Raw genomic sequence first — 26224 nt, 5'->3', positions numbered from 1 at the left:
GATGTTAAAGATAAAAGATCAACAGAAACAATACGTAGAATGGGGGATGGGTACTTAACATATTGTAAATTCTGTATAAATTATTGTTTATGTACAATTCCTATTTGTCACTGCCTTACCCTGGGGAACATTGCGGCGCTGTCTGAAGTGGACCACTTTGAGAGCGTTGGAATCCACATCCCCCGGCTGATCCTGTTGTTTGACCTCCGGAAGCATGTTGGACTCGTTATTGTTAATCAGGTTAATCAACTCATTCTCATCTGTCTTTGGACTTAATGTCTAGTGGGAAAAAATAATATAAAAAATTACTCTTTTTTCTTGTTTTTAATTCATATTCAAAATTACCATAATATTGATGAGTTGTAATCTTTTGAAAATAAGGAAAGATTTACAAACTCCTAAAAATAACATAATTCCTTTTAATTTTCTAAGAATTTTAAGATTTTTTTCAAATTAAGATATCCCTCTTTCTATTCTACAAGGACTAGTATAAACCACATACATGTAGTTACGTTTACTAAACATGAAATAAACCAAAATCTTTGTTCATTGTTAGTAAGGAGCTACAAATTAACAAGTCACATGTCATTATTGCTGGATAGCTTTGAGGAACACTTACATTGATGACCACTTCCGGACTCTCGGATGTTGGTCGTGGCATGCTAGAGGGCGCTGGAGGAGTAACTACAATAAACAAACACATTTTGTGTAATTATTGTAAAAAAAAAAATCGAACAAATTTAATATTAAACAAATATTATTGCATCTGATCTAGCAAATTTTTAAAGATGAAGTAAAACCAAAACTAATAAACATCAACTCTATGAAAATGTCTAATAGAGCTTAGCATTGACTCTTTTTCACTTTCTTGGTCCTCGGGTTGAGGAGACGAGGGGAATCCTGTGACTTACGATTCTGGTCCAGATCCTGCTCGCTGATCACCATCATACTGGTGACCACCTCCTCATCAAACGGCAGCGGCTTAGGACAACAATGCCTCTCACAGAGTGTAACAGTGGGGTCACACGGGGGGTAAGGGGGGATCGTAGACCAAACTGGTAAAATAAATTATCCAAAAAAATCTAAAATAGTATACTTACAGATGCTATAAGCAGGATTGACAGGCAGGGTCTGGGGTTCATCTTCTTGCTCTGGAGGAGGGCAGCATTTTCTCTCACAAAGCTGTGTGGTAAAGTCACAGGAAGGGTAGGGGGGAAGGTGGGTGACCAGTTTTATAGGAGTGCCTGCTGTGGGTGAAAGGAAAAATATAGTGTGGTGATGATGGAGTGTAAGTGGAGGCAAAGCAAAGGAATTTTTATCTCTTCCAGAAAATAAAATAAATAACTGCAGGAAATTTATTTTTGAAAGGAATACATTTCGTGCAGCTGAAGCATTTTTTTTTTACTTTAGGAAAATGTTTAAAAAAGAATTTGTTTATATTGTAGCTTGCTAAAATCATTTACTGAAGTTACATCTCCCTTCAACTTACTGAACACTAAACCAATTTATGCATAACTAATGCAGCTTAAAGCCTAAATGTCATTAGATTGAAATATATCTAATTTAAACTTAAAGTGTTCCTGATGAAACTCAATTTGCTACCGTTATATTAGCATTAATGGTGGCAAATACCAAATTAGAAGATACAATGTAGTTATTCAATAAATTCATGCAACCATCTTCTATCAGTACTCTCAGTGCTTTGATTATCTAAGTAATGATATTGTGGACTTACTGTTTCCTGTGTCTGGAGCCTTTGTATTACTGGGTGACGTAGTCCCTGACGGCCTGACAGAAGTTTTACCTATTACATCATCAGGGGAAGGGCTGTAAAAAAATTATTAAAAAGGCCATCATTTTATGTCCACAATTCTCTTTAAAGAACGTTTTGTAAACAACAGAGATTTATGTTTGGGCTACATGTTTAACTGTGAGAATCACTTACATCTTATTTCCTGCCAGGTTCTGACTGAGAGGATTGTGTTTTGGTTCTTTGGTCTGCTCCAGAATCAACAAGATCATAAGAGATGCCAAACTGAAAGTAAACAAGATCGTAATAGATGCCAAACTGAAAGTAAACAATCAACAAGATCATAAGGGATGCCAAACTGAAAGTAAACATAGGGAATACTTAAAACAATCATACAATACATTGTGCAAATCATTGTAAGAACAGGCTTTGTTACAACTATTGAATTGTCTCGGTTATAACGAAGTCATTTGGACCTATGAAATTGCTTCCTATATCCTTACATTATAACCGTATATACAGTTCATTTTTTATATTTCATGGCAAATATGATATCAATTCTATATCCGTGTTCGTAATATCTTTAAACAAGAATATCAGTATGAGCTAAGAAATGACCTTGAATGAAAGGTCAGGGTTACAGTTAAATTATGATTTACCAGAATGTGATGACAATGCTGATGATAGTCCCCCAGCAGACGTATCGGTTTCTACAGTAACCCTTTTTACACTGGTCTTTGTGAGGGGGCTGGGCTGCGTATTTCTGGCTGCTTTTATACAGATGCTGATGTGAATGACTACAAATTCGCGATGATTTCTTGGGTGATGATGATCTGTCAAATCAAAAAACATAAATTTAACAAATTTTTCAACTGGTTCTCTTGGAAAAAATTGTTGCTATCAAGGTTGCTACTTACCCTATTGTACTAACACTACAGGTTGATTTTGTACTGACAGTGGACTTCACACTGTCATAGCGCTTTAATTTTGATAATTTCTGGTTCATTTTTTCCAGTTCATCAATTCTAACTTCTAAATTTCCTGTCACTTTGCACAGTTCTTTGACAGCTCCTACATTTTCCATGTAAATTTTATCCTGCAATCCATGAAACATTTCATATCTAGTCAAAGTGGATAAACAATCATCTCTGGTATATTTTTTTAACATCCTCGGTAGAATTAAACAATTGCATGAAACACAGAGTTTTGAAAATTTTTAATGAAATGCTAGTCTATTTTGAATGTACGCTTTATTAGGGTTTGATGTAAAAAAAAAAACATTCATGAAATTTTAAATTGGTTAAATACACTGGACTTGTACCTTATTAACAACGAGGAAATCTTTGATAACCTCTCCGTTCTCCAGCGGTACATCTCCCGCCTCTTTGACAGCGTCAGGGATGACCTCCTTGATCTCCTGAGCGATGACCCCAGTGTCATGACGACTGTCCTCAGGAATTCCCATGGCGTTGGCAAAATCATCGCTGAACTTGTAGTTGTATAACTTAATGGCGGCTACTTTCTTTAGCTGCTCCTTCGAGTCCAGCTGCCAAAATATAGTCATAGTTACAATTAAATGAAAGGAGTGGGCAAAGAAAAGCCTCTTACAGCTTAAAAATAATTAAAAACATTTTTCATTTTTCAATTGTTTTCATATTGTTGTACCTCTTGGAGATAGGATATGTTTTGATCTCTGTCTCACCAAAAGAGAGGATGTATTATTTACTTTCGTTTGATTGTGTGCGTGGCAGGGTGTGCCCGTTTTTATGTGGTGTTCATTTTATGACCTGAATTTGCATTTCTGCAATGGTTTTTTCTTTCATCTTTAAAAGACATTAATTTTTCCTTCATACAACTTTTAATTGAATTAAAAACAATTGATGATTGCATTCATGCATATTAATATGTTTTCTTCAGTTTTATTATGTATTTTTTCTCAACACAAGAACCACTATCTCTAAAACATGTTTATTTTCATTTTTCAAGTACAATTCTTTGATTCCGTTCAAATTTGACAACAAATTAATTATTTTCTAATGATTACGTCCTTTGCAATATATAGTTTTTGAACATTTGCACGATAAAGAAAATCCACACAAAGATTGGACCACGTATACACTTGAGCACCTCCGTTAATGTTAACAGTAAGCGAGGGGCCCGGGAAGAGGTCAGAGCAGCACATATTTTTTAACGTATTTTGGCATTTATGTTCTCTCAAAACATAACAGTTAAAGTATGTGTGCACTACTGCAATTGGCCTGAAGCATCTGCAGACATATAATATGCCAAGAAATTCTTAAGAAAACCTGGCATTAAAAATTATAAATGGCTTCAAGAAGAATTACTTCATCGAGATCCCGCACTACCAACCACAAATGAATTGTATCACTCTACGTGTGTAACAGACCCGCAGACTTGACCTAGATTACCGTCTTAAAGATATTTGCATAACCTATCTGCCAGCAGGAAAAATTGTTTAGAAGGAAATTTTTCATCCCTGAATAATGATGCTGTCAAATATAATGGTTGTCTAGTATTTGAGAGGATAAAGGCAGTATAAACCACAGAAATGGTTTTTGAGTGTCTTTTTACATGTACATGTCTAATTATTTTCAGATAAATATTTATTTTATTCATGAAACTTTTTTTTTGTTTTTCTTTTTGAGCCATTTTTTTTCTTCGTAATTTTATCTTTAAAATTTGAACAGAATAAAATCCATAAAACAAAAGTTTTGCAGTAAACAATACCTTGATAAATGATAGGTTTTATGCTAACATGGCATATTTTGTAAGTACCCTAAACATTTACGGTAACCTCCCCCCCCCCCCCCCCCTCTGAAAAGAGCGGGGTTGGAAGAAACAATACTTTCAGCTTCTACTAATACATTTACACCAATAAATCACACTTATAAATTCCTATTAAATAATAAGTACATCAAGAATGAATTATTTGTAATGGGAAAAATAATCAAAAGGAAGAAATGGCTTTATTTACAATCTGGTATTGTTTTCATAACAAACTCTATTATAAAAAATAGATTTAAAAAAGATGGGGTAGACATAGCCACTGGAATAAATGACTACTGTTAACTTTTAATACCTCTTTGAAATCTTCCTTGGCCCTGAGGTCTGAGGGTTGGAGTAGGTGACCGGTCAGTCTCATGTTACCATGGACCGTTAATGCCTCCTCAGGGTGTTCTGTGTTGACCCCCACGCGCCCCACGTGATACACACTGTCCGGGGTCTGGCCTTTCTGCCAAGTCACATCCATATCATTATCAAACTGACCAGGGTTGGATGCCTGAAAACAAAGTCAATTATTGTTAATGAGAATGTTCATCATCAAGAAGAGTAAAGATTTAAAAATACAGGTAATATACTGTAGATCACTAAATTTTCACAACACCTTATTTTCGTTAGATATTCATTGACTCTTTATTAGCGAGACATTATTTTCACTAATTGTTGTTTTTCCTCCATATAATAGTAAGGAATACTTTTAAATGCGAGAATGAAATTTTCGCAAGCTCATTGTCTCGTGTAGTTACGCGAAAATAAGGTTCTCGCAAATAAAACGTGATTTACAGTAGAGAAAACTTATAGTTATCAAATACTTTATCAGAAATGATATGGGCAACACATGTAACAATATTTTTCGCATTTGATTTCAAAAGGAATTGCTATATCCTTAAAGATTCAAAATTTATGCTTTAAGGAAAATGTGATGCTAACCCTGACAATGATTTTCTCTGATACACTGGCTGCAACTATATATTTATACTCCCCGCTGTAAGCATACAAAGTGACCACCAGCATAAAATAGCGTTGATCTGGGTTGGGGCGACCCTTTTTACGCATATTGTTGGAGGTTGTCTCGCTAAAATGAAGCCTCCCTACAGTCACTTTGTTGGTCTGTTCTGGTATTAGGTCCACCCTACAACAAAATATCAACATTCTGCAATGAAATATGTGTTAGACTGTAAATTCATTTGAAGATTTCTTCTTCAGCATACCTGCCTGTTGGAATGAGAATCCAACACATGCTGTAAAGTAAACTTGACAAAATTTATCCATAGGGGTTTTCTACATATAAGTATATTAGCATGGTTTGTTGTAAATTTACTCGACAATTTTTTAAGGATTCATGACCTAACATCAAATTGATATTGGACATTACCTGACTGGGTTGAAGGGTTTCTTGCTGCGATCAGACTGTGACTGTTCCACCTTAATTGTCTGGGTGGGAGATTCCATCTACAAGACAGACATTAAAAAAGTAAAAAAAAACACTTGTTCCGAAAATTGGTTTTTAGAGGTTTACAATTTGAACAACATGCTTTTAATGAGTACCATGCATTTCAGATTGATTTATAGGAAATTATTCTTGTTTTAATGCAATGTAAATATTCCTTAAGTTTATTCAGTACCTTGATTCCATTAAAATGGAGATAGAAGGCATCAATTTTCTTCACTCCCTCAGGAGTTGTGACATAGCGGGGGTCCCCAGAAACCTGCATGTGGACCGTCACCTGAAAATGGTTCTTCTTCTGGCAGACAAATGAATCATCAGGCTGCGAAAAGTTAAATCCTTTGTCTGCATCTACACGGAAGTTTGGCTGTGGTCTACAACAGTACAGAGTACTACATTACTTACAGAATCTACTGTATCTTAAAAATTCTTAACTAGGCCAAAATACATGTACATGTATATCATTATTAAACGAGACGATTTCTAGTGTATCCATTAATACTAATTCAAGTGCAAAGTATAGCAAATCCAACCCAAAGTAATTCTAACCACTTCTTTGAATGCACACTGTATCAGTATAATGATTTTCTTTAAACCATATAAATTGATTTTTTACATTTCATATCTAGTTTTGATAAAATTTATTTTAAATAACAGGACCCTGTGTGTGCTTGCATGATTTCCATACATCTATGTTTGTGCCTTGTAAATGAAATGAATCTCTTAAGATATAGTCATCAGATATTTCAAACACTTCTCACACAAAGCCTGGACTTACAAATCTTTGAGATTTTCGTTTTTCAGTGTGGCCCAGTCTCTCTGGTTAAAAGGAGACCACTTGATGACTTGGTAGGTACTGTCTAGGTAGCCAGTGGTTCCGTTTGTACTGTCCTGTTCATATCCGAACTCATCGTCACAGTCAACGGCAAGATTATAGCTCCCGTAACTCGGACCTGTAGCAAGACACGCAAAATAATGCACTTCCATACATTAGGAAATATCAATGGTTTTAATGTAATCTTTGTCATCTATGTGATTTTCACTAAAGCATAAAGTGGTGTCAATTTTTCTGAAGCATGAAGTCCCATATTTTAATGAACCATTAAAGTTACTCAGGTATACCTTTTATGTGCTACTTTTTTTTTCATTTTCTCTGAAAATCTTTAAACCAAACAAATGCTTGCTTTCAATTTTCTTTCAACATTAAGAACAAGAGTGGGATTTAGAATCTTATATAAAAATCTGACTATACCATTTGGTTCTTGTTTTATATTCAATACATTGGCTCGGCTATTGAGGAGAGCATTGGTTACAAGTGCACTATGGGAAGGCTGTTCTTGGTACTTCCTCTTCTTGTGACTCATGTTACAAGCGTTGGGGCTGTAACACAAAGACATTCAATTACGTCAAGTTTGTAAAACAAGACTATAATCTATACAACTCTACACCTGCTGTTTTAAAGATAAGAAAAAGAAAGTAATACTATGTTTTTTCATAATAGTAATATACATTTAAATCTATTCAGTTGAAATTTTGCATTAAGAACAAAATGCTTCTTTTTTAACAACTAAAGATCATTCTTAAAAACAAAACTGCTTGCCATATCTCTAGATTAAGAATGAGAACATTGGGTTGGTAGGTCGGGATGGGGGATATATTTATTCAATCATTATACTCAGTAATATGACATTACCTCGGTAATTAGGAATAGAATGGGTGAATGGAATATGAGAAAATTTAGCAATTATTACAAAGAACTGTTGCAAAAAGGTTAAAAAAGGTTGGAGTAAGGTAATTTTTAGTTGGTGGGTAGTGGGCAAACAATTTTTATAGACAGCCTATGCAATGTGATAATCTTGATTTTTCAAGGTGAAATATTCAACAACTGAAATTGTTAATTGTCTCTTGAAAACATTGATTTCTGGACTTACACTTGGATGCAATTCATTAAACTTGTCAACAAGTATTTGTAAATAGAAGAAGAGACACATGTATCATCTTCAAAATTACTTGGTATTTATTTAACACTAAAACTTAATGACTTTGATACTCTGAAAATAAAGCATTACAGTTTCTATATATATACTTTTAAAAATGACTAATGTCTAACATTTGAGTTGAAGTCCATTTCATGTTTTTTTTTTAGCATCAAATTATCAAAGTAACAGATGATATCAAATATCCGAGACATTGGTACAAATGTTATCTTCATAAATTAACTATTGTCAAAGTGGTATTCGGCACTACAAGTGTGTCATTCTAATGACGCCACGCACGGTCATACAGACATCGATTTACCTAACCCTTACCCACCTGATGGATGTGACACCATGGATCGGGACGGCCATTACTAAGACAGGCACAGATAATCTGTACCAATAAATATCAAATTTACGTCAATATTTGTTTATTTAATTCACTGGGCTTGATCTCGGTATTTCCTTATTGAGTTCTTTCATCCTATGCTTAGAGATTCACTTGAAGGGATTCAAGGGTCTTGTACAATCTTAATTGATGTGAGTACTTTTTTGAAGTATTATGAAGTCACTTCCTCTGCTAGGCTATACATCAGAATAGTACATTATGATTCTTCATGCTTACACTTCATCTCTATTTAGAAATTTTAGCTAAACATGATTTCTTTTTTTTTCCTTCTGGATTCATTTGAAATTCACATCTTGTGAAATAAAATAGGAAAAGTATCAATATCACATCACATCCTCTTCCGTATAAGTAATTTTAATCAATGAAAAATTGAATTTAATTTATTTAAGCAGTTAGTGAGCAAAAAGTATATTAATTTTCAAAATAATACTCATAGCCTTTTTTTAAGGGGGTGCTATTTATATGTTGAATCAATTTAATAATAAATGTTTTGGGTCATTTTCTCAACACTTGGGCTAAACATTTTTGTTCCAAATTTATCCCGCTGACTTGACTATATAATAGCTCATTATGTGGATTTCCAATCTCAGACCTGATACTCCAAGATGTCTAACAATTCACTTCTGCTTAATCTACTGTCAGTATGAAATCTCTTGTTACACTATTAAAATGTGTTGGAAGTGATCATGAAAATATAAAGCCTTTCTAGAAAGCTACTGGAGATGAAAATTGACCATGATCTTGCTAAAATTAGCAATTTAAGTTTCATTTCATATCCTTTTATTATAATCTACTAATATGCAAAACAGGCGATTTTAATGTTTCTCCACATAAATGTAATGGATTGGATAGGAAAATTACACTTCCAATCAATGCAACCTTGACCTAGTCTATATGACCTTGACAGATGATCAGGATACATCCTTGATTATAATTAATGTTGTGCCCCATATTCTCTCGTTTTTCTATGAATTCTAATGAGACAATTTAACAAGAATTGTACATTCTGAATCTATTTGACATTGTCAAAATGACCTGAACAATCCTCGTTAAAAGCATTTACCTGAGATATGTAGATTTACCTGAGATATTGTACATCTACCTGAGATAATGTACATTTACCTAAGATGGTGTATATTTACCTGAGATACTATATATTTACCTGAGATACTGTATATTTACCTGAGATACTGTACATTAACCTGAGATGATGTATATTTACCTGAGATGATGTATATTTACCTGAGATGATGTATATTTACCTTAGATATTGTATATTTACCTGAGATACTGTAGATTTAATTGAGATACTATATATTTACCTGATATTCTGTATATTTACCTGAGATACTATATATTTACCTGATATTCTGTATATTTACCTGAGATACTATATATTTACCTGAGATGGTTTGGTGACAGGGAGAGCTGAGGGTTCATCTGGGAGGTGGTGAGAGGTAGAGAGGAGGTCTGGGGGGGAGGAGGGTGTGTTGCTGAGAGATGGTTCAGGGTCGGGGGCTCGTTATACCCTGGTGGCATGGACTTCGGTCCTGTCGGAGGCATCCCTGGGGGTCGGGGGTGGTGTGGGTACATGCTGTGTTGATGCATCGATGTCACTGGGGTACTCAGCCCGTACTTGCTTTCTGTAAAATAAGCCACATTTGAGTCCGAGTCTAACACTGTATAACATAGAGGGGTATGTCTGTCCTTTACTTCCTCAGATGTACTGCTGTACATAGTTTATATTTCCCCCCGAAATCCTTCTATTGCATACACAAAATCCTTGTAGCTGACTGAATGTTACTTTCACAGGTTCATAAATAAATATCCAATAAATTTTTCTCAAGAAGAACAATTTTTAAAAAGTCTTGAACACAAAGACTATATACTTTTGTCATCCACACTTGAATATGATCAGTTTGAAAATATCCATTTTTATCAGATATTCACAAAGCAAGAAAAAAAAATTGAAATGGTCATGCATGCTTGATAATTTAAATCAATGTTAGATGAAATAAAACTTGTATCAAATGAATACATTTTTTTTTAAAGTTTGATTTTAATCAATATTTTCCGCTAGAGGTCCATTACAATCCATAGAAAAGGAAGATTAAATCAAGACACTAATTCTTTGCATTTAAACAAGACCGATGAATTTTCCATTTCCGCTAAAATGACTTGGGTTCATCAATTAAATACGTTACTGATCAGGTTAACAAAAGAAAACATTAAATCAGATATCAGACTCTGAAATGGCCTTGTGTTCAGCCCAATATTTCAGAACACCGGCAAAGTAAAATGTAGGGTCAAAAACAGAGAGATTAATTGACAACACAGATTAAATACTGTCTATCATTAAATTACTATAAAAAAATCCAAAATGTCTAGCTGATACATACTTAGGCATTGCATAACCAGAATATCAACAAAGTAATGAATGTAGTTAATAACAGGACAGGAACAAAATAGAATCGGAATAACCAATCTCCAACATCAACAACAACAAAATTAGCAATGGCACTCATCCGGAAGCAAGTGCTTCAATACTGCACACATAAAACAAAGCAATAGATTTTATTCAGTACTTTTTCAAGTGTTTTATTCAAGCATGATATTCAAACCTCCAACAAAACTAGGCTACAATAAGGACACAGCAATGTAAATTACATAAGTATTCTAGCTACTGTACAGATCGGACATCACTAAGTGCTTATATCTCTTGGTGTGTCATCTTAAACAAAGGGTCAATAACGTAATGAATTAATGACCTACCCTGACATAAATTACTTAGGAAGATCCAGTAATGAATTAATGACCTACCCTGACACATATAACTTAAGAAGATCCAGTAATGAATTAATGGCCTACCCTGGCGTAACTTAGGAAGATTCCGTAATGAATTAATGACCTACCCTGATATACATAACTTAGGAAGATCTAGTAATGAATTAATGACCTACCCTGACACACATAACTTAGGAAGATCCAGTAATGAATTAATGACCTACCTTGATATACATAACTTAGCAAGATCCAGTAATGAATTAATGACCAACCCTGACACACATAACTTTGGAAGATCTAGTAATGAATTAATGACCTACCCTGACATAACTAACTTAGGAAGATCCAGTAATGAATTAATGGCCTACCCTGGCATAACTTAGGAAGATTCCGTAATGAATTAATGACCTACCCTGACATAACTTAGGAAGATCCAGTAATGAATTAATGGCCTACCCTGATATAACTTAGGAAGATCCAGTAATGAATTAATGACCAACCCTGACACACATAACTTAGGAAGATCCAGTAATGAATTAATGGCCTACCCTGATATAACTTAGGAAGATCCAGTAATATTAATGACCTACCCTGATATAACTTACTTAGGAAGATCCAGTAATGAATTAATGGCCTACCCTGACATAACTAACTTAGGAAGATCCAGTAATGAATTAATGGCCTACCCTGGCATAACTAACTTAGGAGTTCCAGTAATGAATTAATGGTCTACCCTGACATAACTAACTTAGGAAGATCCAGTAATGAATTAATGGCCTACCCTGGCATAACTAACTTAGGAAGATCCAGTAATGAATTAATGACCTACCCTGGCATAAATTACTTAGGAAGATCCAGTAATGAATTAATGACCAACCCTGACATAACTTACGAAGATCCAGTAATGAATTAATGACCTACCCTGACATAACTAACTAAGGAAGATCCAGTAATGAATTAATGACCAACCCTGACATAATTAACTTAGGAAGATCCAGTAATGAATTAATGACCAACCCTGACACACATAACTTTGGAAGATCTAGTAATGAATTAATGACCTACCCTGACATAACTAACTTAGGAAGATCCAGTAATGAATTAATGACCAACCCTGACACACATAACTTTGGAAGATCTAGTAATGAATTAATGACCTACCCTGACATAACTAACTTAGGAAGATCCAGTAATGAATTAATGACCAACCCTGACACACATAACTTTGGAAGATCCAGTAATGAATTAATGACCTACCCTGACACACATAACTTTGGAAGATCTAGTAATGAATTAATGACCTACCCTGACATAACTAACTTAGGAAGATCCAGTCATGAATTAATGACCAACCCTGACACACATAACTTTGGAAGATCTAGTAATGAATTAATGACCTACCCTAACATAACTAACTTAGGAAAATCCAGTAATGAATTAATGACCAACCCTGACACACATAACTTTGGAAGATCTAGTAATGAATTAATGACCTACCCTGACATAACTAACTTAGGAAGATCCAGTAATGAATTAATGACCAACCCTGACACACATAACTTTGGAAGATCTAGTAATGAATTAATGACCTACCCTGACATAACTAACTTAGGAAGATCCAGTAATGGATTAATGGCCTACCCTGATATAACTTAGGAAGATCCAGTAATGAATTAATGACCAACCCTGACATAACTTACTTAGGAAGATCCAGTAATGAATTAATGACCTACACTGATATAACTAACTTAGGAGGATCCAGTAATGAATTAATGACCAACCCTGACATAACTTACGAAGATCCAGTAATGAATTAATGGCCTACCCTGATATAACTTAGGAAGATCCAGTAATGAATTAATGACCAACCCTGACATAACTAACTTAGGAAGATCCAGTAATGAATCAATGACCAACCCTGACACACATAACTTTGGAAGATCCAGTAATGAATTAATGACCAACCCTGACACACATAACTTTGGAAGATCCAGTAATGAATTAATGACCTACCCTGACATAACTTACGAAGATCCAGTAATGAATTAATGGCCTACCCTGATATAACTTAGGAAGATCCAGTAATGAATTAATGACCAACCCTGACACACATAACTTTGGAAGATCCAGTAATGAATTAATGACCTACCCTGACATAACTAACTTAGGAAGATCCAGTAATGAATTAATGGCCTACCCTGATATAACTTAGGAAGATCCAGTAATGAATTAATGGCCTACCCTGACATAACTTACGAAGATCCAGTAATGAATTAAATACCTACCTTGATATACATAACTTAGGAAGAACCAGCAATGAATTAATGACCTACCCTGACACACATAACTTAGAAAGATCCAGTAATGAATTAATGACCTACCCTGACATAACTTAGGAAGATCCAGTAATGAATTCATGACCAACCCTGATATACATAACTAGGAGGATCCAGTAATGAATTCATGACTTACCCTGATATACATAACTTAGGAAGATCCAGTAATGAATCAATGACCTACCCTGCCATACGTAACTTAGGAAGATCCAGTAATGAATTAATGACCTACCCTGACATAACTAACTTAGGAAGATCCAGTAATGAATTAATGGCCTACCCTGGCATAACTTAGGAAGATCCAGTAATGAATTAATGACCAACCCTGACATAACTTAGGAAGATTCCGTAATGAATTAATGACCTACCCTGATATACATAACTTCAGAAGATTCAGTAATGAATTAATGGCCTACCCTGACATACATAACTTAAGGAGATCCAGCTTGTTATTTCCTCCATCTTGCCATCAATTTTGAACATCGCCATCCAACGCAGAAAATAGCATTAATCACAGTATCGCGTAATTCTTCTATTGATCAAGAAATTTCCAGACAAACTATTTCAGGACTTTTGAAACATTCTTTATAAATCTCTAAAAAACAATAATTTCTCATGCAAGAAAAGAATATATCCATGAAAACAAATGATGAAAATTACATCCTCTCTAATTTAAGAAAAACACATTTTCACACAGAATAATTTATTTTTCCTCTCTCTTGGTTCTGGACTTTGACAATACTGATACAATGCTAAAAAGGACTTTATCAAGGCAGATCAAAATGCAAAAGAATTTCCTGTTCTAAAGTCGGAGAATCTAAAACCTAGATTCATGCGAGTTTATGTGCGTTTTTTCTTCTCCAGTGCAATGTACACACAGGGTGTGGTAAAACGGAACATTTTCTCTATATTGAATTATTTGGCTTTTATATAGAATCAAAATCACTTAGCATATTCAATACTAGAGCATAAACCACTCCACAGAAAATCCATTACATACATTCAAATCAACAGGTTAAACAAACTGGTAAAGACAAACTCAGCATATGGAATGGTTATTTCTTTTAAACAAAAAATGCAACATTTAGTTTAAAAAGGTGTTTTCACCCCAATCCTACAGGACATCCAATCTGACAAGAACTTGTTTACAATTTAAGCCTTATGCATGTATATTCTCAAAAACATATGAAGAATAAATGGTTGTTGAATTTTTTAAAACAAGAATAATTGTTATTGTATACCAGGTCCAGAGAAGAAAAAAAAATCTCAGGTTTCTTGCAATCTGCAGCATACTTTAATATGAAGTGTCAAGAAATTACTAAGAGAAAAAATATATATTAATTGAATAAGGACAAGTTTGGCAGTACTTTGTTTACATAATTACAGACGTCAACAAAAGAATGAAAATGCCATGTAACATGACTTCCCTAGCTGATGCAATCAGACAAAAATTCACTCATTGACGATACTCCGCACTGGAGGGGTTCTAATTTTATGTCAACATTAAAAATCTAAAGTTTGACTAAATTCCTATCTCTAACTCAAGTAAAATTGCATTTTTAAAATGCACACCTGTAGGCATTGGTTTATTATAAAACATCCAAGGGACAGATGTACCTTAATGTTACGTATACAATAAAAATGAAAAACTTGGGAAACAATTTTTTTTTTTTTAAACTTAATGTTACTTTTTGTCATTCTTTTTTTTTCAATAATCTTCACTTTAAATTAAAACATCAATAAAGATATATTAGAAAATAATAAAACTAACATTTATAACAAATTGACATGGAAAAATTCGCTAAGTATTCAAAAGGTGAAAAAAGTTTTGAAACTAAATTTTTTAATGTATTTCTTGTCAATAATATCCCCAATATTTAAATAAATAAGTCTTTTTTTAAGTAATTGCAAATGATTTACTAATATATCAGGGCAATTTTTTTTATCCTTGCAAGAACTTTTTTGTTCGAGAAAAAAAATTTTGTTTTGATTTCAATGATAACTAAAAGCACATTTTTGCAGATTTTTTTAAGGTATACTTCTCAAAGCAACCAAAAAAATTAAATGAAAAATACATGCAAACAAAACAAAACAATCACTTCTAAATACCGGCCATGTCCTATAGAAGTATTGGAGTACTTCACAACTAAACAACTTGGGGAAGCTGTTCATACGATAAACAGTTAATCCATTCAATACGAGTCTTCTTCAGTAATATTAAACAAAAATGCATATTTAAATGTGTCTCTTGGAAACTGATAAAAATTTAATCAAACACACCATTACAATTTTTCTATTAAAATTTTAAAGATAAAAAGTTATTTAATTCTTTTATCGATTTAAAAAAAAAAATCACCAAATTTGACATTCAAATTAAAGATTTTTTTTTCAATATTCAAAATTTAAGTTAGTATTTTATATTATTTTCAGTATCAATGATATATCAATAATATATAAAATAAAAACCTGGAAAAAATTACTCACTCTGAGACTTAAATGCTATGATGTATTCCATTATGCATTTGTAGCAAGACTCAATGCAGTACCATTAATATGGGTAAATTTCAAGAAAAAAAAATTTAAGAAATCTTAATTATGATTTTGAAAAAATCATTGATGAAGAAGATCAGATCTTAAAGTCAGATTGGTACAAATGTCCAGATGGCATTTGATCTATGGAGGCGATACGATTACGATTTTCCCACGCTTCAATTCCTGATTTCTATTCTTATCCACAATAAGCTGCGGATACAACTATTTCCTGTTTAAGGGACGAAACACTTGACAAAATAAACCATTTTCAACTACATCTAAATGAATTGCATTTTTTGGCGAAATCAATTCCTGCTCACGACAATGCTCTGGTTACGTAAAATGGAACATTTCCTTGAAATGGATTTACTGTACATAATTTACCCCAAGTGGAAACAAAGACGACACAATCTTATGAACAAATATATTAATTAAAACCAATTCAGTAACACCTGGCAAACAATTTCAAATTAATTCAATAATTAAAAAAAAACATATACACAGTATCTCTGTCCTTAGCCATTGGTCTCCAATTAATCTAAAATTACACGGCATAAAATTTAGTAAAATGTCAAAAAATAGTATTTTTTGAATACTCCCTTTTCCTTGCATGAGAGACCAGAATTAAGGTGCAAGAAACCCTATAATTTTTAATATTTTTTTTTCAGCAAAAGATTCAATTTTGAAATATTAAAATTTTTAAAAAGATTCAAATTAAGATAATTGACGGATTGAAATGTTTTATCAATAGTAAACCCGTAAGCGACTATTGGAGTATTAGATGGTGTCACCAAGAGAGCCTTGCTGTACCAGTTATATGATACCGCCAATTAAAAAGAAATTTAATTCCAAGTTTGTAGCAAATCCTTACCCTGATACATTGCAATCCACAAAATGTGATCACCCCAAAAGAACTCATTGACTGATATATGGGATCACAAATTATTTTTTGGCCTTTGACAAACAACTCATAAAAGCTAGGATCATGAACCCCACGATGGGTATAAAAACTACTACATTTCTCCTAAAAATGACCATCAAGTTTATTCTGAAACAAAATGTCAAATACGCAACATAGCAACAATTGCTTTAAATATTACAATTATAGATGTCAAACAAATTAAAAACAAATCCTAAAATGGACGATAATTTTTTTTAAAATATTAATACTACTCACCATGGCCGTATATCCTATGGAAGACCGATTTAAATTTTGTCATCTTTTTGAAGGTTACCACAGAAAAAAATGCCAACAAATTGTCTTGATGACCACTAATAAAATCTCAAATACGTGCACCAACTTTTCATTAAAAAGTTTATAATTCACAAATTAAGCGTTTTTCTCAAAATGGGCCATTCCCATCAGAGTTTTTATTGTCTGCAATCAATTAGCGCTGAAGTTAATCCAATCATTGTCCCTTCTCTCCTCCCAAGCATGAAATTAACACTGACATTAAATGTTTAAAAAAAAAAGACAGGGAACATCGCCGGCTCCATGTTTAATTATAATCATATACACGTTTCTTTTGTTATTGTTAGAACGAAATACGTAATATGAAGAAAAGTTAAGTTTGTGCTATAGACGATGTCGTAATAATGGAAGGTTCATTACGGGATGCAAAGACTGATCGCATCGTGGTACAAAATTTGACACCACTTTATAGGGGAACGTAAGATAAATAAGTTTTCCATTTATCACGAATGCCCTCAATCGTTTTAGAAAAAGGACCAGATTTTTCAAACAGATACTGTTTCAACCATACAATACTATAAGCTATTACTTTTAAAGATGGAAGGTGAGATCAAATGATCTCTTAATAACATAGCTTGAGCAAGGACAAGCAACTTTACTGGGCTCTGTAAAGGCAGTCAGTTTCTTCTTCGAGTAACATACAAATAGTCATTAAACCAGAGAAGGTTTCTCTCACACTAAACACATAATCCTAAAACAGTAAAAGGATCGAATTCACGTATCCAAGAAGTTAGAAAGCTCTAAGATTGGTCCCTTTGGTTAAGAAACATGGTCCTACACTCAGGCACAGAGTTGAAATGGGAGCTAATGAAATGACCAGCAAATTGTAAGTGTGTGCATCATTTGAAATGAGTGACAGTGAACCTAAAGAAGTCAAGTGGGGACAGAAGTATAGGTTGTGGATGGAAAAATTAATTGAATGACCAAGCAAGACCATGTTCTGGGTTTGTTAGTGCCACATTCTGCCTGGCAGTCCAAATCACCACTGCTCTGTAAATCCCTGGGGTCAGTTCTAATCGCTGTGATTAAATCATGCGGCTTCACTCTTTCTCCTTGCACCTACCTCTCGCCTTTTGGCCACAATGGCTACACAAAGTGAGGACGGTGACAGAAAGATACCAGGAAAATCTTTTGATAATCTGAGGGGAGGTATTGTGTGGTACACAGGTTGTTGTGGGCCTTTAGACTGACCTGTACTCTGTTCTATGAAATGAGGTATACCGCTGGTCATTTTGATATGTCAAGGGTAACCTTTTTATTCGAGTTCAAAAGTTGAAATGGCTTAAAAAGAAAGCTAAAGCATCTTTTTTTCTGAATATTTTTTATTGCGAGTCATACGTAAAAGGCGTTTCTGTGGTAGTAATTCATTGGTGACACAGTTCTTGACAAGTCTAGAAAGGGTACACGAAAATGATGAAGTTAAAATGGCAAAAAATTATGAGTTCCATCCATCTAAATCAAAGCTTTGCCGACCCACAACGAATCATTTTTTGGTTGCCAAGAGAACATAGCGTTGCCAAAAATCTTGACATACCAACGCAAATGTTCGAACAATTTGTTTCCGTCTTTACGCAATAAAATGACACGATCAAAAACCGAAATAACATTTATGAACTTGCTTAATTTTTCGCTTGCCAAATCAAATTAAATTTTTCTTCTTAACTGTCATTGCTTTTCACAAGAAATTGAAATCCTGCCCAAAAATTTCTTGTCTTCACTTATCAACATCTTCTCTTAATTAGCCGCGTCCGTGTATAAGGGATTGCGGCAACGTTAAAATATATGACCTAAACCCTACACCATGACATAACAGATGGCATTTTCCCTGCAACGGTTAATTAAAACATTACTTAAGAAATTTCGTGAAAACATATTCACTATGTAAAGGCTAGTATTCACTTTTGAAAAAAAAGTTCTAGATATAACCACTTTCACGAATTCACGAAGACCAGCTTAAACGTAAGGTAATGCTTTACTTTTTTCATACTTATCATTTCTCTGAACCTTAACTTTACATTTCCTTTATTATATATATGCATATGTCCTTTTGAATTTTTGTTAATTTAAAAAATCAACAAATTCTTTTCAAGAAGCACTTCGTTTATTTATTCATTTATTTTTAATAAGCTGTTCGCTATTATTTACGTTAAAATTTGTACAAAATAGGACTATTGTGGACTAAAATTTTTACAACAATAACAATGCGTCTATAGTTAAACAATACTGATCACTCAGTAAAAATCTCTTGATCCATAAAGGATTAATCTAACTTATAAAAACATTTTACGTTGCACTACCTTATTTCGGCCATATATCTTTCACTCTAAAAACAATTACTTTGATGCTCAGTCACACCTGCCATGGCCTGACTTTACTAGGTTGTTGTCCAGGGGGGACCAGTGAGTACCGCACCCCGCCTGGCACTGCGGCCGTGGCTATACAGACGTATAGCCTCTGTCAGCCATCATTCTGTCCCCTGGCCCACCACAAAATCTCATTACACCCCATATATAGTCCACGCTGACTTGTTTTATGCATCTTTATTGCTACCATTGCTTTTCATAAAGATATCGAATACATGTTTTATCATTTGTTTTTAGGATGACAGAAAGTGTAAAAAAAAAAAAAAAGAAAAAAGAAAATAATACAAATCGATCAAATATTATGTCCTGTTTGTAAATACTATATTTAGTACAGAATTTCTGTATATTGCTAAATTTTTCAAAGATTTCAAATTTCAATGTTATATTTTTAACAGATAATGTACATGTATATTTATATTCTTCACAATCCCAAACATGTTTAAAAAAATTGCCCTATTTGATAATGACTTTCTTTTTCTGTTTGGAAATACATAACAAAAATAAAAATAACCAGACATAAATTTATTACTTTTCCATATGAAATCATAAAGTCTTTGACAATTAATATGCATTTTCACTTTGATCTTTGAACTTCAAACCTGCACATTAATTCTGCTGCTGAAACACGACTTAGATTTCCTGTGCAATTCTAAAAACAGTGTTTTTCCCCCTTCTCTCGAAATAATTTTTTTTTCAATAAGGATCAAGACAAAAGTAAGATAATTAAGAAAAACAAATATAATTTTTTTCCTTTTTTTTTGTAAAATTATACTTAAAAACCATATCTAGACAATACTGCCTCATGTGTCTAACAAACATGATAGAAACACAAAAAATAAATTACATTTTCCTGCTCTCTTTGAAAGATTTATCAATAGAGAGTATGATTTTATACTCCACCATTCTATTTCCTTTGCTTTTTGAGTATAAATTTTATGTATACTTACTACATTCATAAAATTCTTTTTTAATGAGAAGAGATTAAATTTAAATAGAAATATTATTTAACTTAAAGCTAAACCTTCGTCATACCTTGTGTGGTACAAATGATATGGTTGCTACCATTCATTGTGTGGTTGCTATGGTGACCATCTGGAGGGGAATATGGCTCAGACTCTGGTGGACTGTCAGGAAGGGTTCTGCAATACCAAAAACATCTCTGTAATTTCATATTATTCAAAAAACAGACCCTATTTCCTGATTCTGTTGGTTTTAATAATCAAAGATTTTTTTTTTTACTATTTGAGGGCACTTGCTTCCTGATGAATAGGGAATATCCTTAACACAATATACTTTACAAGAGTTGGCATCAAAGCCAATATTGTGTACTAATGTCACGTGCTGCAGGAAACAACCCAAGTCCCCCACTTGTCTAACACTAGTTTTACTTCATGGTTCTAAATTTTTCTGTTTTGTTCTCCCTTTACATTACTTATTGTCTAATAAGAATAAAAAATTCAAAAAAAGGAGAGAGAGAGAGAGAGAGAGAGAGAGAGAGAGAGACAGAGAATCATGTTATATACTAGATATTTGACCATAGGTTTCAACCTTTGTTCTGAAGTAGCAGGATTTTTTTTTTTAAATTTGGTCTGTGGAATCAATTTAGACTTAACACTCAACATTTTGATTATTTCAACTGGACCAATCTGAGCTTAATATATCGAAATGAAAAAAGTCAAATCTCAAGAACTCTGCTATTAGTACAGGTACAAACAGCCACATGCTGGTATAAAATACAGAAACTTTAACTGAATTTTACCTTTCAACCTTCTGACAAGAACCAAATTGAATTAGATTGGTCTAAAGTGTAATGGCATTTGTTTAGATGGTATCTATATCCAAGTCGTTCATTTTCCACCTGTACCAGTTACGTTCCAACCGAATGAATTGATTGAACAAGTTGTACCACAAGCCCTGATGTCCCCCTAACCGAATCAATGTCTAAATGTAACAGAGAAGGCTGGCATGCTTCACAAAATCATTCACTTTTCACTCAAATGACACACTTGAATGTAGATTTTCTTCATTTATGATTTATAACTGATCATTGGAAACAAAGACTCATTCGCTCCTGTATTGACATGGTCAGAGTAATTCATTCAATCATGCCATTAGCTTATCTCGTATAGAAGGAAAGATTTGTATAGATACCTAACTACATCAGAAAGTCAGTGATTATATATAATGAAATAAAATCTTGCATAAACAGAAGAAACATTTTTTTCTGACTACAGTAATTCAATAAAAAAAAAAACCAGAACTTGTAGGTTTCCAAAAATAGCCTAGGGAAAAGAATAGTATCTCCAATTACTTTTTCCCAAGTAAAACATCATCAAAAGTTAAAATATAAATGACATTTTGTTTTTATAATAAACAGCAATGTCTATATCCATCTTCCCTGTCTTATTCCCCCACTAATGTGTGTACTTACAATGAAGTCCAGCAGCTGGTAGTACCAGCAGTCCACGTATGCCTGACCTCCACAGACTGTGGTTTGTTTAGATGGTACAAGCCAAAGACCTATACCACATGTCAACCTTATAACTGTTTTGTACCACTGGCAGAACACAATTTATTCTTTATGCCCTCCTTATTTGGGTCTTTTGTCCACTTTAGAATGTTGTCTGAACCACAAATTGACCTTATGAAAAATCCAACACAGGATGTTCCCCTTTTGCTGAAATCACCAACACCCCCCCCCCTCCTAATTTAACCAACCAGTAAGGAAAAAGTTAAGAAATATGGAATATTTCATCTAAACAATACGATATAAATATCCCAATATAAAAATATCATAAATATTAAAAATATCATTGAATTTCACATTTGACTTCAAGAATTCATGTTAATGCCTGTCTGACCTTGAACTTAATGAAATCAAAAATTATAACATGACATTGTGTCAATAATTACGGTATATAAAAAAGTTTTAAAAACTCTAGAAATTGATTACTCAAATAACCACTGGAAATGTAAGAACATATGCTCAGAGTACCTCCTATTTAACCGAAAAAAGGTCAACAGGTCAAAATAATGTAAAATAATGTAAACTTCAAGCGTGTGTGTGTGGGGGGGGGGGGGGGATTGATATCAAGACCCTGTTGTTACAGTAAAGCTACAGTAGCTAAAAATTTTAACTTTTCAACTGTTTTCCTATGCTTCAAATATGTATCTTTCAATTTCTTTTAACATTTAGAAAATTTATTTGAGCTCAGTGAAAGACTAATTATCAGAAACATTTGTTCACAACATATCTATTTCTGTCCCTGACCTTTTATCCATTGGATGAAAAATCAGTTTTGATCTTTAATTCTTACATTAGAATGAACACCTTGAAAAAAGCTTGAAATAGAATTTTTGTCTACTGGGAACCATTTTATAAATGAATTTCTGAATTTGAATTTGATTTTTACCTTTAAATTAAAATCGGTCTTGACTTGAAAAGATTTATGTTATAAAATTTCATAAGAATTTAAAAACTTAAGTAACAAACAGATTTAACAGTTAGGCAAATGGAAAGGACTCTAATTCATTTTTTACAGCATTGTGCAATTGTGGTTTTCTGCTTGCAGTTATAGATCTATACCTTGGAAAAATTGTTGTAAATTGTGTCAATCTCAAATTTTATAAAAATTATGAATATGTTTTTTTTTTTTAAAACTTGAATATCACATACTGTAAACCAACTTTTATTCACAAGGACTTTATTTCATGATTTACTAGGGGTTAACAAGTTCACAACAATTAATTTTTTTGATCAGGCCTTTTTTTGATCTGTTTTTAATAGACACAGAGATTTAAAGGACTGAAATATTCGCGATGACAAGGCTCTCGCAAACCTCGCGAAAAATTTTCACATGTGAATAAAAGTTGGTTTACAGTATTCTCTATGTAAAATTGGAGTTGCTGCTATACTGCTATAACAATGAAACAGTACATTGACACTCTGGCTAATTAAGCTTCCTCATTGTCCAAACTCCTTTACTCATCATTTAAAACCTTTGTATGAACAATTATTTTTCCAGCCAAAAATCATATATGTAAGTGGTGAATGAAATGAAAACACAAATTACCCAATTAGGATCTCAAGTACATTAAAGTAAGTATAGTGTGCATAGTACAACTGACAATTCCCTGAACTTACACTGCTTCACTAAGAAATACTCTGTACATGTATACTTATACAGGGAAAATTTCATCCTTGTGAATTTAATATGGGGTCCATAAAAAGACAGAATGATTTCTTAACAAAAACTTTGTCTGGGCAAATTTTAAACAGAGAAATGTTGTTTGCACGTGTTAAAAGACAAAAATAAGTTCAACGAGATGAAAATAACCCTGTATACAGTTGATACAAAATGCAGCCCCTATATATCTTTCTCTCTCTCTCTCTCTCCTTTCCAGAAATATCTTAAATTGTTCACAATTAATATTTATATATAAATATCTAAAGCTAGCATGGCACGTCATACGTATAAATTCCTCCTATATATGTACTACATGTATATAAATTCCCCCTGTATACGTACGGGTTCATAAGTCGGTTGTCATAACCTTGAATGCCGTTGATGGAGTTGTTGATCCCTGTACAACTATAGAGTCCGTTCATTGGGCTTTGTGTCTGAGTGTGTGGAGGGGTAGATGTGATGGGGGCATGGGGATTTGCCAGGTGGTTGAACTTGTAGCACTCGTCCAGCTGCTGCGGGGGAAGACTGGGGTGGTTCTGGGTGGGGAGGGGTCGTCCGTTGTTGGGGTATGCTATGGCGGGTATGGCTTCCTCGGGAAGGCACCTACAACGAAATCTTCAAAAATCAACAAGATGCACGGCATAATCAAGTCATTTGTACAAGTTCTCTCTGCATTTGGAAAACAAACTGAATACTAAAAATACTTTTATAAATATTTTTACTCCTTTTTGCTTACCATAAATAAATTCTTAAATTAGTCAAACTATTTACCATCAGAAATAGATTCCAGAACTAAAGCTATTCAGCCTATTGTCTCCATAGCGATTTTATTTACTTCCCCTTATGTCATGCAAGATTGAACAGTATAAAATCCTTTTTTTGCAGCTGGGTTTTTTTAAATAATGAAAACGATATCAAGTGGGTCATCAATCAACATAATTACATCATTGGTGAGGACATTAGAACACTAATTACATTGTTTAAGTACTTCCTTTGTATTTAACTCAATATTTTGTACAGATATTGAGATTGTCGGTATACAATGTCTGCCTTCAAAACAAACTCAGATCATCTAAAGCTTTCATCAATATGCCTTTTTTTCAATTAGAAATTAAAACTATTGATCAAATCTTAGAAAGAGTTACTGGTATTTGAATATCAAACATAATTTGTGCAAATGCGAATCAACCGAATATTAAGATTTTATAGCATAATTTGCTTTATATCTCAATATATTTTTTTTTAATTTACCAAAAAATGACCACTTTTGATTCTTATCAGCTGCAAAAGACGTGTATAACCTTCAGACAAAAATTCAAGCATATTTTGAGGTCCTAATTCCTTATCCAAATTTAAGTAACACATTACCAACATGGAAATTCCAAAAGAATCATTTTTCCACAGTTCCATAGTCAAATGACAGATAGTCCTTGCTTAATGAAAATATTTTCAATTACCACAGCATCAAAGAAGTAATTAGGTTTAAAATCTTCATATATAGACAGAGACACCAAAATAAGAAGAATTCTATCCAAATTCTTTTCAATCAATTAAATATCACTGGTTGATACACTAAATTCCAGTCTAATTAAAAGAACTTGCAACATCTTATTAAGGTCCTTCAATAATTACCTCATGATTGCTTCACATTAAATATGCAAAGTGCATTTTATAACAATGATCCCGTTCAAATTCTGTGAGCTGACTGCAGGTCGCTGTGAATGATCAGATATAACCACAATGAGGAACCAGTGACACATCAAAAGAAGCTACTAATTAAATTGATGAATTAAAAATCAAATCATTCAGCTCCCTATTTCACCTTCCACAATTCACTCAATTTTTTTTTCTTCTCTGAAGTAGACGAGCACACAATTTTTTTTTTCTCTCTCAAGTGAGCAAACAATAATGACTGACAAATATAATTTTGAACAAAAATGATTGTGTACTTTGAATAAACAAAATGCAGAAGGGATCCCCTGAACGGGTTGTTAACTGTGTAGCAAATGAAAATCTACTATTATATAACAAAGCTTAGTAAAAGGACGAGACTGGCACATCTATACACCGATGCCTCTAATTAAACCAGCCCCTGATGTTTAAATCATTTAACTTGAAAAAAAAATATATGTTTAATTCTGTGTTGAACTTTCATGAATTTTGTGGGAAATAAACATCCAGAATAAAAAAGGAAGATCCAAGTGCCTGGGGTACCTTTCATAAGGAGAGACTTAAGAATAATAGGGCCAGCAGACAAGTTTACCGTTCACATTATCTGCATTTACGCAAAACAAGAACTGACATTTGTTTTGAATGTGAAATAATTTTATTCATAATAAAACAAACTGCCTATTTTGATTTTTTAACATTTACGTTTTTATTAAAT

General features: G+C 33.3%; 1 protein-coding gene across 4 annotated transcripts in view; it reads right to left on the bottom strand.

Moving 5' to 3' along the window:
- The window catches only part of LOC134247636 (myelin regulatory factor-like), a 64607-nt gene that overhangs the window by 3000 nt on the left and 35383 nt on the right, over positions 1-26224 (bottom strand). For 2 of the 4 annotated variants that reach the window (XM_062729970.1, XM_062729971.1), the window contains 17 exons: positions 24181-24441; positions 20684-20790; positions 9787-10027; positions 7252-7379; positions 6778-6952; positions 6178-6373; positions 5928-6004; positions 5483-5684; positions 4851-5051; positions 3072-3296; positions 2668-2846; positions 2410-2583; positions 1946-2035; positions 1736-1827; positions 1101-1247; positions 620-684; positions 120-279 (listed from right to left, as the gene is read on the bottom strand). In XM_062729970.1, coding sequence (XP_062585954.1) covers positions 120-279; positions 620-684; positions 1101-1247; positions 1736-1827; positions 1946-2035; positions 2410-2583; positions 2668-2846; positions 3072-3296; positions 4851-5051; positions 5483-5684; positions 5928-6004; positions 6178-6373; positions 6778-6952; positions 7252-7379; positions 9787-10027; positions 20684-20790; positions 24181-24441 — 2720 coding nt within the window. Of the gene's footprint in view, positions 1-119; positions 280-619; positions 685-828; positions 1056-1100; positions 1248-1735; positions 1828-1945; positions 2036-2409; positions 2584-2667; positions 2847-3071; positions 3297-4850; positions 5052-5482; positions 5685-5927; positions 6005-6177; positions 6374-6777; positions 6953-7251; positions 7380-9786; positions 10028-20683; positions 20791-24180; positions 24442-26224 lie in introns of those variants that run through there. The other 2 variants (XM_062729972.1, XM_062729973.1) reach the window with 2 other exon arrangements.

The sequence above is a fragment of the Saccostrea cucullata genome, unplaced genomic scaffold (genome assembly GCF_032062105.1).
Source record: "Saccostrea cucullata isolate Sc308-1 unplaced genomic scaffold, CSIRO_AGI_Scuc_v1 ctg143, whole genome shotgun sequence".
In the NCBI taxonomy this organism is placed as follows: Eukaryota; Metazoa; Mollusca; class Bivalvia; order Ostreida; family Ostreidae; genus Saccostrea; species Saccostrea cuccullata.
The sequence above is the reverse complement of the archived record's forward strand: the minus strand, read 5'-3'. Positions and strand labels throughout refer to the sequence as shown.